At 40.3% G+C, this 19712-nt stretch overlaps 1 protein-coding gene and 1 non-coding gene across 3 annotated transcripts in view; one reads left to right on the forward strand and one right to left on the reverse strand.

Annotated features, from left to right (window-relative positions):
* ca8 (carbonic anhydrase VIII) overlaps positions 1-19712 on the reverse strand; it is a 102242-nt gene that overhangs the window by 16962 nt on the left and 65568 nt on the right. The window contains exon 7 of one of the 2 annotated variants that reach the window (XM_048246348.1): positions 9806-9918. The exons of the other annotated variant lie outside the window; for it this stretch is intronic. Within the exon in view, the coding sequence (XP_048102305.1) occupies positions 9806-9918 (113 nt within the window). The remainder of the gene's footprint in view (positions 1-9805; positions 9919-19712) is intronic. 2 annotated transcript variants of the gene reach the window in all.
* trnal-uaa lies at positions 10594-10678 on the forward strand. The gene has a single exon. It is a non-coding gene; the product is annotated as a tRNA-Leu (tRNA).

Below are 19712 nucleotides of genomic sequence, written 5' to 3' on the forward strand. Positions count from 1 at the left end.
TATACTTGTCACATCTACATATATGCGTATTTGGAATCAGTTCTGTAAATATTTAGGAGTCAAGACACCATCTCTCTATATGCCACTTAGCGACAACCCCCTCTATGGAGCACGGTGCTTTCAGGTTGTGGTGCCAGTAGGGCCTACTGTAGGCACAGTAAGAGACTTGTTTGTAGAGGGCGTCTTTGCTACATTCGAACAGCTAGTTGAGAAATTTGAGCTTCCCCGTAATTATTTTTTCAAGTACTTACAAGTACGACACTTTTATAGAAAAATACAGATTTTACTATTATCCCCGTAGATATTCCTCCTGATAGGATTTTGAAGTTGCCCCTCTTAATGAGGGGGCTGGTATCCACACTGTATGGAGTCATACTATCAGTGTTGGGAGTAACGCGTTACAAAAGTAATGCAATTACTGTAATATATTGCTGTTTGCGGTAACGCGGTAATGTAAGGCATTACAATAAAAAAGTGGGTAATATTTTACTTGGTACAAACTAGTAACGCGTGTTATTATACGGCTCTTCACATTGCTAGTAGAACGCTCCATTTACTTGAATGGGATTTTCCAACGTTCAGTAAAATACAGTAGCCTACAGTAAAATATTTTCATCTAATTACCGCTGCAAACATATAATTACCGCTGTCAATGGCAACGGGTTTTGTGCTGCTGATTTAAGTTTTTCATATCACTCCACAAGTAGTCCGGTCACTTCTTGCATTGGAACTTCATTCAAAAGTGAAAGCAGGCGGTTGGTCAGCTGTGGTCTAAAGAATGTTTGATTCAAGTTTAGCATGTGTTGCGAACTATTTGTTTCTCAGCAAAAGCCACGACGAAACGGTAACAAATAAATGTAAAGAGACATATCGTGGAGTTTATTTTTTCATTTTGGTAAGTAGCCGTATAATCAGCGGGATAATGTATAGAACGCCGGTCATTATGGGGAAAATAAGTCCCTTCAGGGCGAAGCAAGACCGGTTCGCCCTGTTGGGACTTATTTTCCCAATAATGACCAGCGTTCTATACATTATTCCTTACTTACAATGCATTTTAACCCAAAATTAAGTGCTGTTTTGTTTTGATACCTATTCGCAAACACCATCGCAACAACAACAGAGGAGAAAAGATCCGCGCAAAATAGTAGAACGTTATCTCCTGGTACTGGTTGAAGATGACTGTGGCTGCACTTTGCGTATAGGGCACCAAAGGATACAAGGATACAAGGAAGTTTATTGTCACATGCAAATAGTTACTGGAAGTAAGAAATGCAGTGAAATTATGTCTGGTGTCAGCCTATTTGTGCATTAATGGGGTAAAAGTGCAGTAGAAGAGGGGTTTAGTAGATTAAGTGGCAAGGGCTGCATAAAAAGGTGGGGAGGATTGGGATTGGGTGGGGGGCACCAACAAGGAGCACCCAAGAGCAACAGGGGCAAGGAAAACTCCTTACCAAGGAAGAAACCTTGGGCAGATCCCGCGGCTCAAGGGGCTAACCCAACTGCCAGGGGGTCTTGGTGTGTGTGTGTTGGGGGATGACAGGAGATGGGATAGTGTGCTGTATATGTGGGGAGAGGGGCAGTGTGCAATATGTGTGTTGGAGAAGCTTCCTCATGAGACAATGTGCTGTGTGTTGGGGCAGTGTGCTATAAGTCAGGGGATGTGTGTTGGAGAAGCTTCCTGATGAAATAATGTGCTGTGCATGTAGGGGGGCAGGACTTAATATTGCAAGCAGAGTACTGTATGTAATGTATGTGAGTGATGACAGTGAAGATGTGTGTGTGATGGAGGAGGGAGTGGAGCAGTGACTGTGTGTGTGTGTGTGTGGGTAGGTGGGGGCAGTGTGCTGTAAGTATGTAGATGGATGTGTGTTGAGAAGATCCCACGAACAACAATGTGCTGTGTATGTGGGGGGGGGGGCAGTGTGCAGCAAGTATACGCAGATGAGGCTTACTGCAGCAAGCAGTGTGGTCAGTATGTATGTGAAGTGATGACAGTGACGATGTAAGTGTGTGTGTGTTGGGGGACTCAGGGACTTACTATTACAAGCAGAGTACTGTATGTAATGTATGTGAGTGATGACAGTGAAGATGTGTGTGTGTGGGGGAGTGGAGCAGTGACTGTGTGTGTGTGTGTGGAGTGTGTGTGTGGGTAGGTGGGGGCAGTGTGCTGTAAGTATGTAGAGGAGGCTTACTATAGCAAGCAGTGTGCTATATGTATGTGAAGTGATAACAGTGATGATGTAAGTGTGTGTGTTGGGGTAAAGGGGGCAGAAAAGGCTAGGTGTCGAGGGACATGGGTAGATGGAGGAGAAATCAAAAATAATAAATAAAAGTGTGTAAAATTTGGAGAAAGTCAGATATGTGTGTGTGTGTGTGTGTGTGTGTGTGTGTGTGTGTTTTGGCGTGTGATGAAATAAGAAAATAAATAAAAGGTCTGTAGCATAGGGAGAGGGATGTAAAAAGTGCTAAAAGTCTTGTAGGTGTGTGTGTGGGTGTGGGGGGGTCATGAGTGCTGAGGGAGTGAATGAGTGCAAAAGTCAGTATAGTGTGAGTTCAGAGTTGGGAAATGTTTGAGAGTGCTGAGGAGTTAATGTGTGCAAAGTCAGTATAGTGTGAGTTCAGAGTTCGGATGGCCTGGGGATAAAAACTTCTGAGTCTCTCAGTTCTGGCTTTGTGACTACATAGGCGTCTTCTTGATTTCAGCGGTAGGAATAATCCATTGTTAGGATGAGAAGAGTCCTTCAGAATCTTTTGGGCTCTTAGGAGTACTCTTCTGGAATAGATATCTTGTAGAGCAGGGACAGAGGAGGCACCCAAATGTAGCCAATGATAGCTTTACTGCAAACTGCGTTTCATTCTTCATCAATAACGTTTACAATGTCAAAATGCACTAACACCATATTACATGCAAGTTTGATACTTTTTGGGTTCTCTCAATCTCCACCACTAATACTAGTAGAATGGAATTGGTGGGTCTTCAATAATTCGTTTTCCAAACATTTACATGAAGCACATGATATGCCGAGTCGACTGAAACGCATATCACTGCACAGCACACTGCCCCCACCTACCCACACTCCGAACCATCACTGGCTTTGAAAGAAAGTCCCCTCCTATGATGAATGTGAGTAAAGCCCTCCCTGATGAACTTAATGCTTTTTATGCTCGCTTTGACATGAAAAAACACAGACTATATTGGACTAGCTGCAGCATGTGAAGCAAAATGAGGATGCACCTTTCTGTGTCTCTGAGGCTCGATGTGAGCAATGCCTTTAGGAGGGTAAATTGTAGAAAAGCTACTGGACGGATGGAATTTCTAACAGGGTTTTGAAATCCCGCGCTGCTCAGTTAGCTCCTGTGTTCACTTATATCTTTAACACATCATTGGCTCAAGAGACAGTTCCTACTTGCCTCAAGCAGTCTGTTATTGTTCCAGTACCGAAAAAAAAAAAAAGTCCATCATGTCTGAATGACTACCGCCCAGTAGCCCTGGCGTCTACAGTGATGAAGTGTTTTGAGAAGCTTGTGAAAAAACATTATCTGCTCATCCCTCCCTGCCTCCTTCGACCCCCCCAATTTGCTTACAGAGCCAACAGGTCTACAGAGGATGCCATCTCAAACCTCATGCACACCACCTTAACTCACCTGGAGGAGAGGAATGGGAATTATGTGAGGATGCTGTTCATTGACTTTAGTTCAGCATTCAACACGATAGTACCTCTCACCTTGGTCACAAAGATGAAGGCCTTAGGACTGAACACCACCCTGTGTCACTGGATATTTGACTTCCTCACCAACCGTTTACAAGTGGTTAGAGTGGGGGTCTGACATCTGAGTCATTAACCATCAGCACTGGTGCTCCCAAGGCTGTGTTTTGAGTCCACTGCTGTACAACATCTACACACATGACTGCAAAGCCAACAGTAGTCATACCTCCATCATCAAGTTTGCAGATGACACAGTGATCTTGGGCCTGATTAGTAACAACAGTGAACAGTTCTACTTGGATCAGGTTGATGAGGTGGCACAGTGGTGTCAATCTAACAGCTTGACACTGAATATCAATAAAACCAAGGAAATGGTAGTGGATTACAGAAGGCAGCAGCAGAACTACAATTACACCCCACTAATGATCAGCGGGCAACCTGTAGAGAGAGTCACAAGTTTTAAATACCTTGGTGTCCACATTACTGAAGACTTAACATGGACTGTTAACACTCAATATGTTCTGAAAGAAGTCCAGACAATCGACTCTACTTCCTTCCGTCAGCTAAGGAAATTCAAAGTTTCTACATCCATCATGAAGGCCTTCTACACTTCAGCGGTTGAGAGTGTTCTAACTGGTAGCATCATCACCTGGTATGGGAACTCCACAGTTAGAGATTGTAGTACTCTGCAGAGAGTAGTGCGCTCAGCTGAACGTACTATAAGAACTCAACTGCCTGCTCTACAAGATATCTATTCCAGAAGAGTACTCCTAAGAGCCCAAAAGATTCTGAAGGACTCTTCTCATCCTAACAATGGATTATTCCTACCGCTGAAATCAAGAAGACACCTATGTAGTCACAAAGCCAGAACTGAGAGACTCAGGAGAAGTTTTTTATCCCAGGCCATCGAACTCTGAACTCACACTATACTGACTTTGCACACATTCACTCCTCAGCACTCTCAAACATTTCCCAACTCTGAACTCACATTATACTGACTTTGCACTCATTCACTCTCACACCTTTTATTTATTTTCTTATTTCATCACACGTCAAAACACACACACACACACACACACACACACACACACACACATATCTGACTTTTCTCCAACTTTTTTGCACACTTTTTTATTTATTATTTTTTTGATTTCTCCTCCATCTACCCATGTCCTTGATTGCCTAGCCTTTCTGCCCCCCCCCCCCCCCCCCCCCCCATCCCCACACACACACTTACATCATCACTGTCATCACTTCACATACATACAGCACACTGCTTGCTACAGTAAGCCTCCTCTACATACTTGCTGCACACTGCCCCCCCCCCCCCACATACACAGCACATTGTCTTCAGGATCTTCTCCAACACACATCCTCTACATACTTACAGCACACTGCCCCCCACCTACCCACACACACACACACACACTACACACACACACACAGTCACTGCTCCACTCCCCTCCCAGCCCACACACATCTTTCACTGTCATCACTCACATACATTACATACAGTACTCTGCTTGCAATAGTAAGTCCCTGACCCCCCCAACACACACACTTACATCATCACTGTCATCACTTCACATACATACAGCACACTGCTTGCTACAGTAAGCCTCCTCTACATACTTGCTGCACACTGCCCCCCCCCCCACACACAGCACATTGTCTTCAGGATCTTCTCCAACACACATCCTCTACATACTTACAGCACACTGCCCCCACCTACCCACCTACACACACTACACACACACACACAGTCACTGCTCCACTCCCCTCCCTGCCCCACACACACATCTTCACTGTCAGCACTCACATACATTACATACAGTACTCTGCTTGCAATAGTAAGTCCCTGCCCCCTACATACACATTGCACATTATTTCATCAGGAAGCTTCTCCAACACACATCCCCAACATACTTACAGCACACTGCCCCCCCCACCCCCCCAATACACAGCACATTGTCTCATGAGGAAGCTTCTCCAACACACATATTACACACTGCCCTCTCCCCACATACACAGCACACTATCCCATCTCCCCTGTCATCCCCCAACACACACACCAAGACCCTGGCAGTTGGGCCCTTGAGCCGTGGATCTGCCCAAGGTTTCTTCCTTGGTAAGGGGAGTTTTTCCTTGCCCCTGTTGCTCTTGGGTGCTCCTTGTTGGTGCCCTCCACCCAATCCCAATCCTCCCCCACCTTTTTTATGCAGCCCTTGCCACTTAATCTACTAAACCCCTCTTCTACTGCACTTTTTACCCCCCCCCCCCCATTAATGCACAAATAGGCTGACACCAGACATAATTTCACTGCATTTCTTACTTCCAGTAACTATATGCATGTGACAATGAACTTCCTTGTATCCTTGTATCCTTGTATCCATTCAGAGCTAGGTGGATAGGCCTACAAGGCTCATAATTCACTTTTAAAGGGACACCAGGCAAGCCTGATGCTTTTTCTCTATGAAACTCCCCCTCGCTCGGTCTGAAGCTCTTTTCCTTTTCTTTGTATCTTCTATCAAGGGTTTTTGCTGCTTCTTCGCCGGCTCTGCCATTATACACACATAGCGTCTCGTTAGCCTGCCTCTGTGCTGTGGATGCAGGATGTAAACTGATCCTGCTTCGGTCGGCGGGTACCGACTTACGAGGATGAGTAACACTCAACACACTTGTTTTTGAAGTAAGACCATAACCCCCTTTATTATTTGTCCCGTTTAGTTTAGCTTAACTTCCTGTATTGTTTAGCACAGCCTAAGGTGGGTGGATGGGTGTATGGGTGGATGGGTGTATGGGTGGGTGGGAGGGGTGGATGTTGGTGTGGTGTATAATTGTTTTTTTTTTATTGATATGTCTCTCTCTTCTTTGTTTATCAGATTGTATTGTATATCTAAATAGATATTGTATACTATTATATACATATTATCCTTTTAGATTCATTTCTTGCAAGGATTTTGTAAGTCTAAATAAACCATGGAAAAAAAGTAAAAGAAATGTGAAGCAACATCCCAGCTAACACATGAAGTTGCAGCAACATACTGGCAACATAACTGTGCTTGCTTGGATGTCACTGCACACTTCCATTTCCAAAGCAATGGAGGCTGCTTATAACAACTTAATATTGTGCATATTATTGTTAATATTGTGCTATCAATGTAACTCAAACAAACAAGGCTTGTAAACAAGATTTGGCAAAAGGGCATTATGAGAACGTAAAGATCAATGTTCTGAAAGTGACAGTGCACCATTTATAAGTAAAACAGCATTTCTTCAGAAATTAATGTTTAAAAACACACAGTAACGGTCTGTAAATAATAGGCCTTTTATTTTACTTTAGGTGTTTGAGTTATCATTTAAATGTCACTCACTCAAAGCCACTCACTTAGGGCACCGAAATGGCCAGCAGGCCATCATCTTGACATGTCTTTATTAAGCTTTGATTTACAATTTAGTAGGCTCTCCATTAATTTTAATGAGTAGGCCTAGGCCTTAAAGTTACAGTATTTCTATCACAATTTACCAGACTTTGACCTTTTTTCGGGTTTTAACAAAATTCTGACTGATTGTTCCTTGTACTGTATTGCATCATGAGCAATGCGCCTATTGCATCTGTTAAGCCTAGCTCAGTCATTATGCTATACCACATCTCCCTCCATTGGAAGAGCAATGAGCTGCATTGAGCGTAATATAAACTGCATTTAGAATGCCAAATCCATATTTCTAGATATTTTGGTGAAAGTAACTTAAAAGTAATGCAATAGTAGTGTAATGCCTTACAATTCAGAGACAGTAATATTATAATGTAACAAATTACTTTGAAATGACAGTAATAATACATTACGATTTTGAAGTAACTTGCCCAACACTGCATACTATCCATGTGTTCTCCTTCTGATCAATCCCTTCTAACCCTCTGGTCCCAGGATCTGGGAATGGATTTGACACTAACCTGGGGGTCTAATCTTGGTCGTGTCCACTCGTATTCAGTGTGTGCTAGGCATGGGATAATACAATGTAAGCTCCTACACCGTGTGTACTGGACAAAAGCCAGACTCTCCCGTGTTTATCCCAACACTGATCCAATTTGTGACCGATGTTATCAGCACCGTGGCACACGCGGTTCATATGTTTTGCGTATTCTCTTCTGTCTCCGATGTATTGCAGATACAATTAGAACCATGCCCTGTTGTGGCCTTGTTTGGAGTCCTCCCTGACACTGTCAAATTATCCAGGTCCAGATCAGATTTTGTTGCATTTGTTTTTCTCATAGCTAGGAGGTTCATTTTGATTCAATGGAAAGCTAAGCGTCCTCCCTCACATTCCTTATGGTTATGGATAAGAGATGTGCTTTTTTTCTTAAAGCTTGAAAAGATTAGACAATTGAAGAGAGGTGCGGTGTCAAAATTTGATAAAGTCTGGCAGCCTTTTCTTTCTTATGTTGATTCCCTCGATCTACAGCCTCCAGAGGTTTCATAATCCAGTGATTGCCAAATGGCCTATAGCCTGGTGATATTGACCCTTGACCTTATCCTTTACACACTTGTTTTTGAAGTAAGACCATAACCCCCCCCCCCCCCTTTTTATTATTTGTCCCGTTTAGTTTAGCTTAACTTCCTTGTTTAGCACAGCCTAAGGTGGGTGGATGGGTGTATGGGTGGGTGGGAGGAGTGGATGTTGGTGTGGTTTATAATTGTTTTTTTTTATTGATATGTCTCTCTCTTCTTTGTTTATCAGATTGTATTGTATATCTAAATAGAATATATTGTATACTATTATATACATATTATCCTTTTAGATTCATTTCTTGCATGGATTTTGTAACTGAAAAAGTCTAAATAAACCATGGAAAAAAGTAAAAGAAATAAACACTTGAACACACATATATATATATATATATATATATATATATATATATATATATATATATATATATATATATAATAACACTTATATATATAAATACAGCGCAACAATAGAGCTGCAAAAGCTAAGGGGAAGAGATTTTAGATCCTCAATGCACTACGAAACAAAACCCCTTAATTTCATCCCTTATAAATGCCTTATTTTTGACCTTAAAACTATTCTATACTTAAGTGGTTTTTAAGTAGAAATGTGTATACTATAGATTAAGGTCGATTAAGGAAAAAAAGCCTACTGAATTGACCCCTTACTTTCTTCCCCTCTTAATTAAGGAATCCCTGAATTAACACCTTAAAATAAAATTTAAAATTAAGATATAGGTAATTTGTCCTTAATTACCCCCTTAATCAGAACAAATAAAGAGAACCCCTGACTTGACATCTTAAATGTAGATTAAGGGGTCACACCTTAAATTAAGGTAAATTTGAGTACATTACATTTCGTAGTGACACTAACCTATATAATATTATACATAAAAGCCTAGCATGCGAAGTAAGCTAAAACTTTTCTATGATGATTGTTGGCAATTTACAGTACTTACTGACTGTTGTTACTACCACTGTAACTTATGGGACAGAGACGTGTTTAAGAGGGAGTGAGATAGAAAGCGGCTTACTTTAGGCTACATTGCCTAAAATTGGCAACATTTTTGCTAGCATATAAATCAGGATTATACTTAGACAAGAAAATGTTTCACATTGCCATTTCACACATTATAATACAATATATCCTGTTAACTAAAAAGCATAATCAATTCACAGCCAACTCTTAACATGCCTCAAACTTGACGTTTACTTTCTATCACAACCCCCATGTCTGCATTGCGGTGAACAATGGTAAGTGGCCAGCAACAATTGGAGATGAAATTTGCTGTTTCGAAATCGTAGAGGAATCGTAGGTCATAATGCAATTATAAGTGTCTGAAACATTGCTTGTCTGAAACATATTGGTTGTTTGTTAAAAGGCAGATTTTGAAGTTGGCCAGTATTATCATATATCATTATGTTCAACATAGATAGGGTAGGCTACATATTTCCAATGTTGCATCATATTTTGTCCTATACCTCAAGAATGGCTGCTGTAATAATGCTTTGTAACAGAACCTATGCACTCAGGTATTATGTTTAACACCCTTCCTAGCGCAAAGTAATTTCAAACAGCATTGGACATGCCTGAATCTGGGAGATTGTGAGTGGGTAGCGATATAGGATCCAGGTGACATTCTCACTGCAAGGAGGTGTTGTCAAGGATCCCTCATATACCCAGTAATCTCTTAACAGGGGATCTGGAAAGAGAAAAAACAAATACCAAAGCTCAATTTCACTAATGGGTCATTCCACGTCAGTTTAACCAGGGCCCACGCACTTAGGTCTCAAAAAATTCTGAAAAAATGACCAGGTGTACCTATGTTACCCAGGAGACACACTGTAAAATTACTCTTATGTAAGATCAATACTTTCCAAGATACAGCCAGTTTTACAGGGGGAGGGGGGTGTCGATTTTGTCCAGCCTCTTTTTTTTGTCAAAGTTCAATAGTAGTTATTATCATGAACAAACTGTCAAAAATAAGCCACGCCCCCTGAAACGTCATAAATCACGTGATAACCACGCCTCCTTTTTATGCAAATTAGCCATGTGGTTGTCACCACGTGTTGTTTGTTATTGTTATTGTTTTGTGAGTCATGTGACAGTCATGTGACTGGTGTCAAACCCCTGGGCAGCCATATTGGATGTAAAGTCATGTGACAGTCATGTGTCTGGTGTCAAACAATGCCACGCCCCCTTGGCATCCATATTGGATGTAGTGTCATGTGACAGTCATGTGACTGATGTCAAACCCCTGGGCAGCCATATTGGCCCCCAAACCCACATGTGTGTTTTGTGGATAATGGGGGATCAGATAAACTTTGTAAGAGTTGTATATGTTTAGTGGTAAATGGGTGTAAATACAAAATGTGCTGCTAGGATGGCCAAGTGGTTAAGGCGTTGGACTTAAGATCAAATGGATGTTTGTGTCCTCGTGGGTTCGACCCCCACTCCTAGCAACTATATTAATGGCTGAGAGTAGTATGAAGTTTACTTTTATTTTTTGATAAGTCCTAGAGATGTTGAGAGATATGGATTAAAAAATAATTAAAAAAAAAAAAAAGTTTAAATTGGTTACCATTTCGCTAGGCGCTTTGGTTAAAAAGGTGTCAGCCAAATCCCATGTACTGTAATTTTTATAACTAGAATCATGGGGTTGTGTGTGTGTGTGTGACCAAATGGGTCTATGCCTGGAGGAGGTGTTGGGCCCGGGCATGTCACTGTGTGTGATGTTTGAAGCCCCTTTCATGTGTCTTATCATATAGTTGGCTAGCCGGAGTCATACTGTTTAACTGATTACAAACACAGTGGTTAATTATGTATGTATGTATTGGGGGTCTAAGAAGCCCCCACACTTTGTAGAGGCAGTGTTGTGCCCAGACATGTCTCTGAGTTTATTGTTTGAAGCCCCTTACATGTGGCTCATCAAACAACAGGCTAGCCGGAGACGTACTGCTTAACTGATTACAAACACAGTGGTTAATTATGTATGTATGTATTGGGGTCTATGAACCCCTCACTTTGTAGAGGAGGTGTTGGGTCAGGATATGTCTCTGAGTGTATTGTTTGAGACCCTATCATATGACTTGATATAGGCTGGACTATTCCATGATGCTGTGTAGCGACTGTCCATAGCAGGCTGTACAATATCCTTCCAAGAGTCCCTAAACATCACCCAATCTGCATCACAAAATGAAATGTGCGCCATGTCGCCTGAAAACAAAATCCGAGATGTCAAAGCGTTATAGCTTCACACTGCGATCTTCCTTGTCAAAAACATAGCCTCCTATAAGCCCATCGTTCAACAACCATTGGTATTTCACGCCATCATTAGGTTTACTCAGAAAATTAACAAAAGTTTCAGGTCTCCTCCTTTGGCGGTGCATAAAGTCATTTCAGGATTCGATAGCTTAAGCTAACAGGCGTGAGTGTAATCCGTCTCTTTGATTTTTGCCGATTCAATCATGTCAGCCATGGTAAGTTCTGTTCAAAATCACTGCTAACAATGATAGCTATACATCACCCACAGCTTTTATAATCTCAATCCTAGAGACATGCCGGGGCAAAACACACCCACTACAAAAAGGGTTTATAGATAACCAGGTGTCTGCATACAGACGTCACTACTCATAAACAGATCTTTTACAATGTTATCAGCACTAGTGTATGCGTGGGTAGTAGGCAGACCCCCCCACATGAAAGGGGGCTCAAACAACACACTCAGAGACATGCCCGGACAAAGCCGTGGCCTACTGGTTAGCACTTGTAACTTATAGCTAACACATTTTTTCAACCAGAACCTCTAACAACATGCTAAACAGGTCAACGGCTATGCTCCCAGAGGAAACTTTTGCTTCTCATTTGTATCCCTTCTGTTGCTAAGGAGGCTAAATGGTGATTCTCTTTTAAGGATCATTTAAGTATTACTTTTGTCACAATTATTTCTCCTAATTTTGAGAAATAAAACAAGCAAAAGATGAGACACATAGCAATAAGACAAGTAGGAGTCACATAAGAGATATTAGTTTGAGAAGCAGGAGAAGTACAGGAGATCTCATATGTTTGAGTGTAGTCTCACTTACAACTTGTTTCTCCTTAGGAGAAATAATAGAGCAGATGGAGTCACATAAGAGATATTAGTTTGAGAAGCAGGAGAAATACGGGAGATCTCTTATATGTTTGAGTGTAGTCTCATTTACAACTTGTTTCTCCTTAGGAGAAATAAGAGCAAATGAGGAGACATTGCAATGAGAAACTGTTGAGAAGTAGGAGTTACAATTGAGATATCAGTTTGAGGGTCAAAAAATAGGGCACTCCATAGCATTTCAAATTTTTATTTTATAAAACAAAGCAAAACAATTGTACTTTAAAAATGGACTTTAAGCAATGGGAGCTTGCACAGTTGCACTTTAAAATGGACTTCAAGCAATGGAAGCATGTTAATGCCTTGATATGTTCTTTTTAAAGATTGTGTATTCTTATTTTTTAATTTTTTGTGTGTGTGAGTGTGTATGTGAGTATTATTTTTAAAAGCTGCACAAGCAAATTGCATTGTACAGACCAACTGCACAATGACAATTTAAGTCTATCTATAAATCATACAATATAGAGGAATGAACTAATAAACAAACTGAACTTGTGCCAAAGCGTGCCATACTGTGTACAATGGTGGATGAAAGCGTGGGCTGGTCAATCTCATCTTTTTATCCTGGTGGTGGAACCAACCAAAGGGAGGAGGGAGAGAAGAGCAGAAAATAGAACATTGTTAGTTTGTGAGCCACTCAAAAATACAAAGTAAGACATTTGTTTGACCGTCTGCTTTCATAACTGTGGGAATTTTGATACAGCACAAAGATCAGACACACCTTATTAATCACTTAAACACAGAATGGGGGATGTGATAGCTACCACTCACATTTGCTATATGTTGCCCAATTGAAAAACAGATTGTATTGATATATTTGTCAAGCTTAAACAAGTGTGTTGAATTCCCTCACCTCATCTAGTGAGTAAACTGTATTGTCAGACTAGGATTAACCCTATCCATCTTACCACTAGGCAAAACCTTGTTTTGGTTGGACTAAGCCTATTCAGTGTAAAAAAAAAATGGGCATCTGAAAATAGTTTAGTTCAGAGTCCTGATGTCAAAAAAAAGTAATTTGGGCAATTTTTTTGTCATCTGGGAGCTGGCTCTATAGTCAGAACGCATAACAACTAAATGCAGCGTTGCCTTGTTTAGTTCTGATAGTGGGTTTCAACAGGAACATTTCTCCTGTGATCAGTGAGGTTTAAGTGATGAGTATTGCTGGAACATGTCACACAGTCTCATTGAAGGGCAAATCTGGTGTAAACTGATTCAAAGCCTTGTTGTTCGAGCTCACCAGGCACTGTCCAAAGGACAAAGAATAAAATAAAATGTGTCATAACCTAGACAAGTTATGGACAAGAAAGTAAAGCTGACTCAATATGGCAAAAAAGCCTTCGGTATCTTCTTTCCATTACAGGGTTTCCCCAGGTTTGACCACCCCAAATAAGACTTTTTTTTTAAGACCACTTATATGAAAATTAAGACCTACATCACACCCATTATGCGGTTGTAAAACACCAGATCAAATCCATAATGACAATTAAAACAACACTTCCCCATGATGTGCTGTCCTCTCCTTTCGACTGATTATGTTGATTCATTGCTGCGGTCGCGAAAACCCAAAGTATTGTTTTGCGATATCCTAAGAAATTAGACTAGTGTAGTTGCCCACGATACCAAAATTATTGTTTCGATACCCGATACCACATCAAGAATTGCGATTTCGATACTTCTTCGATAATTCTTAAAAAAATGTATTTGATTTGGGGCCCAGACCACCTTGACATCATCAGTAATATTGAATATAGTGTTATCATTCACACCAGTGGGCATCCTAGATTCTGCTTGACTCTTTCCACACACACGAAAAATTATGGCTTATTTCATATGTTTCTATTTCATATACCTTTGAATTCATATAAAGTGTACAGTTAATGTATAGTATTTTTTTAATCTGCATAATTACTATTAATCTGCTTAATTGCTAAACATATTTAGTCATTTGAATACTTAATATTTATTTTTAAACTATTACACCTAGGCAAATTTTAATGTGGTGTGTAGGCCTAGGTGTAATTGAGTGTTTGTCACTTTAAGAAATAATTGAGTAATTACTGTAGCCTTCAGTCTCACGGTTTTAGGCTAGTGAATAATAGTTGCACATAATGCATAAGGATATGTGGATGCAATTCATTGTTGTCTGTCATTAGATAAAATAAATGTAAATAAAAAACTATCAAGTTCATAGAAGGGATCATGTTCAATAATGATTTTAGCACTAATTACGAATGACATACATGACCTGAGCTAGCAGAATTAGTTAGCAAGGAGCTCTCTCCAGATGTAAAAGTTTGCAAAGGTTGCGCTGCCTATTTCTAAATGACATTAAACCCAATAGTAGACCTACGTACATCTCATAGCCTAGGTAGGTTATGAGAGGTGCAAGTGAGCAAATCAACTTGATATTAGCCTATTATTATGTGTTACCACAGAATCACTTAAGCTAAACTAGCAGCCATGTCTCGCTGTTTATGGCAACGACAGCTGCGCATATGTGTGTGAGGAGAAAAGGCGCGACAGCCACAGGCTTGGGGAGGAGGCACTAGAAGCATGCCTTGTGCACACAAACAAGAACACGGTCATTCTTAAAAGTATTGATACTAATAAAATTAGGTATTGTGACAACTGCTAATAGCTATTGCAACACTTTTGTAGTATCGGTTGCACCGTGCAACACTAAATTAGACGATCTCTGACGTTAATCAACCCCCTGTTGAATTTTCACATTGTTGTTGTTTTTTCCTAACCTAGAAATCTAGACGCACCTAGCGGCGGCAAATTAATTTGCTCAGCCTGTACGTCTAGTATCAAACCATAGGGATTTCTATTGGCTGACGCCGTGGACGTCATCCAATCACAGTGCTCTATTTTGTTAGAGAGTCTTAAGGCGGGCTTAACAGGATGGCGACAGTCCTGCGACAGTGAACAACAAGGAAGGTGGCTATGGCAAACGAAGAGCGGTTGTTTGAATCGGCGTTGGCGCCAACTTTGGAGGAGTTGGACTTGTGCTTTTCTTTGAAAGTTGAGCAACACAATGCACTTAAGTCATTCCTTTTCAAGAAGGATGTATTTGCCGTTTTGCCGACCCGGATAACGGATATGGTCGTGGCGCTGGCCTATTGCATGCCTAGGCAGTTTGAAAGACAATTCTCTGCCCGTCCCTTGGATTAAGCGAGGTGAATGGCTTGATTCCAGACTATACATTTCAATGATATAGGATGGCCCGCCAGGCTAGTTTTTTCCCCCATTTCACCTTGCTTGCAGGCTAGTATAATTAAAATTGAAGACCGTTTAAAAAATTAAGACTTTGGCAACGGAATTTAAGACTTTTTCAGACCTTAATTAAGGAACATGACATTTAAGACCGTTTAAAGACTTTTAAGACCCCGCGGCTACCCTGCATTATGTCAGGAATACTAAAAGTACTTCTATACGGCTCTGGGCTATACTTCCCTGTCCATAACTCAGAATTGGCTGTGCCACATTTTCTTTTTCCTATGAACAGCACACAGTGATTTCCAACAAGAGCTATGGATCAATTCATACCGGATTTGTCCTTTAAGTGATTTGTAAACAAGGAGTGCTTTAGGGTCAATCCGTAAATCAAAGACAATGACTCAATATTACATCTAAATTAGCCCAAAACATTTAGCTCTGATCACTCAAGAGACACTGACAAATGTCAAGAACAAAACAAAATACAGAAAATACAGTATACACCAGGGGTATTCAATTAATCTTCAGCGAGGTCGTTACGAAAAAATTTCCTCAAGCAAAGGTCCGAGCATCATAATGTTTAGGCTATGTATATGTATGTATGTATAATATATATACAGGGCGGAGCCAAAGGGGGGGCTCGGGTGGCACAGGCCACCCTTGAGATTTGATTGGCCACCCCAGGTGCCACCCCAAATCCTAGTCTACGATTGCCCATTAACATGGTGTAAGGCGGGACCTTTCTTGATGCACTTGCAGCAGTGTGAAGTGTCAGGCGTCAGAAATGTAAGTGGCAAACACACTTGCCTGCGGCACAATTGAACTTCTTGAACGAAAGGTTTCCCCGATCAGGAAATACTCCTTAATACGCAACTTTGTGTAGGCTTAACAGAGGTAGCGTTAATATCGTGCCTATGACGATGACAGCTTTAAAAAAAAAAAAAACATTTATTTCACTTGTCTCGCTGGATTGAAGGCAGAATGTGGGCTGTTCTTAAAATAGATGAATGAGGGTCGGAGATTCCGTTAACAAAAACCTAAAGTTTTGCTAACATTTTCTCCATTATTATCGTAAAATATGTCTCCATGCAGGGCAGGGCTGGTTCTAATCTCGGCTAGGCTACTATATTTGGGTGGGCTGGTAGAAATTTTGGGTGGGCAACATAGCAAAGCTGTCAAATTGGATCAAAACTAACATAAAAACAAAACAAACACAAAACAATCAGTACTACCTAGCTTGAGTTGCTGCAGCCAACAGCCAGGGATAGGCAGTATGTCTGATACATGTATGTAAAATACAAAATAGTATGGGGTCATTTTATTTTATTTAGTTGGAAAAAAATGGCATCATATTTTGTATCAAAAAACTTTATAGGTTTGTAGTTTAAAAATAGTGCCAAATTATTTTGGTAAAACCAATAACCTACTTTTGGTGATTTGCCCAGAGTTGTTGTGATCAGAATATTGAGATTCAGGTAGATAAGTTTCTTGAGAACTTTAGTCATCCAATTCAAACACATGGAACCGGTTATGTGGTTGCCCTGCAAGAAGTTGCACCATGTGCAACGTGCACAATGTTTGCACACATCCACAATACACTCCTTCATACCAACCTCAAGTTTCTTGAGAACTTTAAAGTTCTCAAGAAACTGATGATTAATCATCTAATCGGAAGACATGGAACCGGTTATGGTTGCCCTGCAACAAGTTACCCCCAATGCGAAAATTTAATTAATAATTTGCCCAGACTTGTTGTGATCATAATATTGAGATTCAGGAAGATGAAATTGCTCACATACACAATACACTCCTTCATACCAACCTCAAGTTTCTTGAGAAAATAAACAAATAGACAAAAAAGCAGGTCAAATTATTGTAACAGCTACAAAAATAGATGGCCATAGAGTGGGGGAAATGTCTTGGATGAGTATATTTTGTATATCTTCATTTACAGTAATATAATAAAATTGATTATATTTTAATGTCCCCATGATGGAATTTTTTTTAGAACAGCATAGCCCAGTAACAGACAACTTACATAATTAACTTTAATATGTTTGTATTAAATTTTATTCAAGTACAAAGACATTTTATGTGAGAGTAAGGTATTTGTGTTTTTTTGTCCTTCAATTTATGAGTATGGTGTTTGCATCTGGTTTCCCTAATGTATTTGTGCTAATTTCACATCTTGAGCCTGTTTCTGTTTATCTGGATATTTTGCCTCATGCCACCCTTGAATCAGTGCCTCACTAGTGCCACCCTTGTTAAAAATGTCTAGAATCGCCACTGTGTATATATAATATTAGGATGGATGGATGGAGCCTAGTTGTAGATAGATAGATAGATAGATAGATAGATAGATAGATAGATAGATACTTTATTGATCCCCAAGGGGAAATTCAAGAAGATTGTAGGCCTAGGCCTAATGTTTAATGTGAAATAAAATAAGTAGCCTAAAAGGCAACATTCGAAATGAGGAGAAATAAGGCAAGATAAGAGTGATTGGGGAGAAAAACTGAGTAGCCTTGGCTATTTTAAAGATCTTAACGTGAACTTAAAATAAAATTTGAGCTGAGACAAGGCTGGTTCCTTGAACCCATTAATCAGCAAGTTTAATTTAATTTTTTAGTTTTTTTTTTATGTTGACCGAAATCCTGGAAACCCAGGAACATCACGTTGTTGGGCAGTGAATGCATGTCGGCTTAACTAGATTGTGGTGGATCAATCATATTGCCTTCTTAAATCGTAAAAATATTCTGTGGTCTCAGTTCACTGTTGAATGGGCCTAGCCTACCCTATGCTTGCTCAATATGCTTTGTCTAGTAGAGGTGCTTCAAATTGGCGCTTTTAAAAATCGCCTGTCTCAGAATAGAAGAGGTCCAGGGTAATTCTGTGCAAAACTGTCACATCCATATTTAGCCTAGTTGGCGCTACGGACGGACAGTTTTGGCGTGGTATTGCCCCCCCGTATCGTTATATAAAGCTCTGTTCTCGCTGTCTAGCTTCCTCCTCTTTGAGCAATCAATGATTTGAAAATAACTTACTTATCGTTAACTTAGATATCCATCTGATTGTTTCTCGTCCCCGCCTCCTCTCCTTGCTCGTTTCAGGCTATCAGTTTCTTCCCCATAGTAGGCTACTTTACTCACTGACTCGACTTTATCAGAATTCACAGATTTCACTGGCTGAGTAGCAGCAAGCGAAATGATGGTTCCTGAAGCTCCTGAAGTAAATGCTGTTATCCTAACCAACTAAACATTTAGCGCAGCTTTGAAATCTTACGGAAAATCTAAATTAGGCTATTATGGTCTGGGTCCGGATAGGATCACGCCACGGTCCGATTCGGATCGCTGTCCACCATTTGGTGATCCCTGGTATACACCATACAACAAATATTGTTGGTGAGTTAATCATTTTGGCCATGTCATTTTTTTTTTTTTTGATGTATGTTCAGCCCATCTGTAAAATATCTTCATAAAACCTAGTGGAAATTTCGCCTCTATCATTTCTATGACAATGTGATTTTGTAGCTTTCAGAGCTACACAGTTTGATGTTAACTGTATAAAGGTTGAATAATTTTAGTGCAATAGAGGCCTACCCTTTATAAAAAGCCCACCAATAATGCTCACCACAATTGGAAATAATTTAAAATAAGAGAAAATTACCCCAGCTTCATGGATGTTTTGGAACCTCCAGCCCTCGAAACAAAAGCCTTCTTGACCTTTATGGATTCCACAGCTGTCCATCCATAGAGCTGCTTCCACAGTGCATAACGTAGGCTGCAAATAAAAAGCAAATTCAATCTATCAGTGTGGTAATAATAGCTCTGAAACTGACACTTTCAGTCATTGATTTTGATTAGCTGAAACGTGTTCCTTTCTGTTGTAATTCCCAAGTTACACAAAGTTACACAAGGTTACACATCCTTGTGTACACATCCCCACGCAAAGAATGGTAAAAAATGAAGTTGTTACAAGCTGTGGCCAATGTTCCACTTACCATTGTGTGACAGTCTACATGAACTATTTATTGGTGTAGGGGTGTCTTTATAAAACCATCAACTGTGCATAAGTTAAGACAACCAGAGGAATACAATAAATCATCTGTTGGAAATTGATCTTAATGCCTC

Source organism: Alosa alosa, chromosome 1 (assembly GCF_017589495.1).
Source record: "Alosa alosa isolate M-15738 ecotype Scorff River chromosome 1, AALO_Geno_1.1, whole genome shotgun sequence".
Taxonomy (NCBI): Eukaryota; Metazoa; Chordata; class Actinopteri; order Clupeiformes; family Clupeidae; genus Alosa; species Alosa alosa.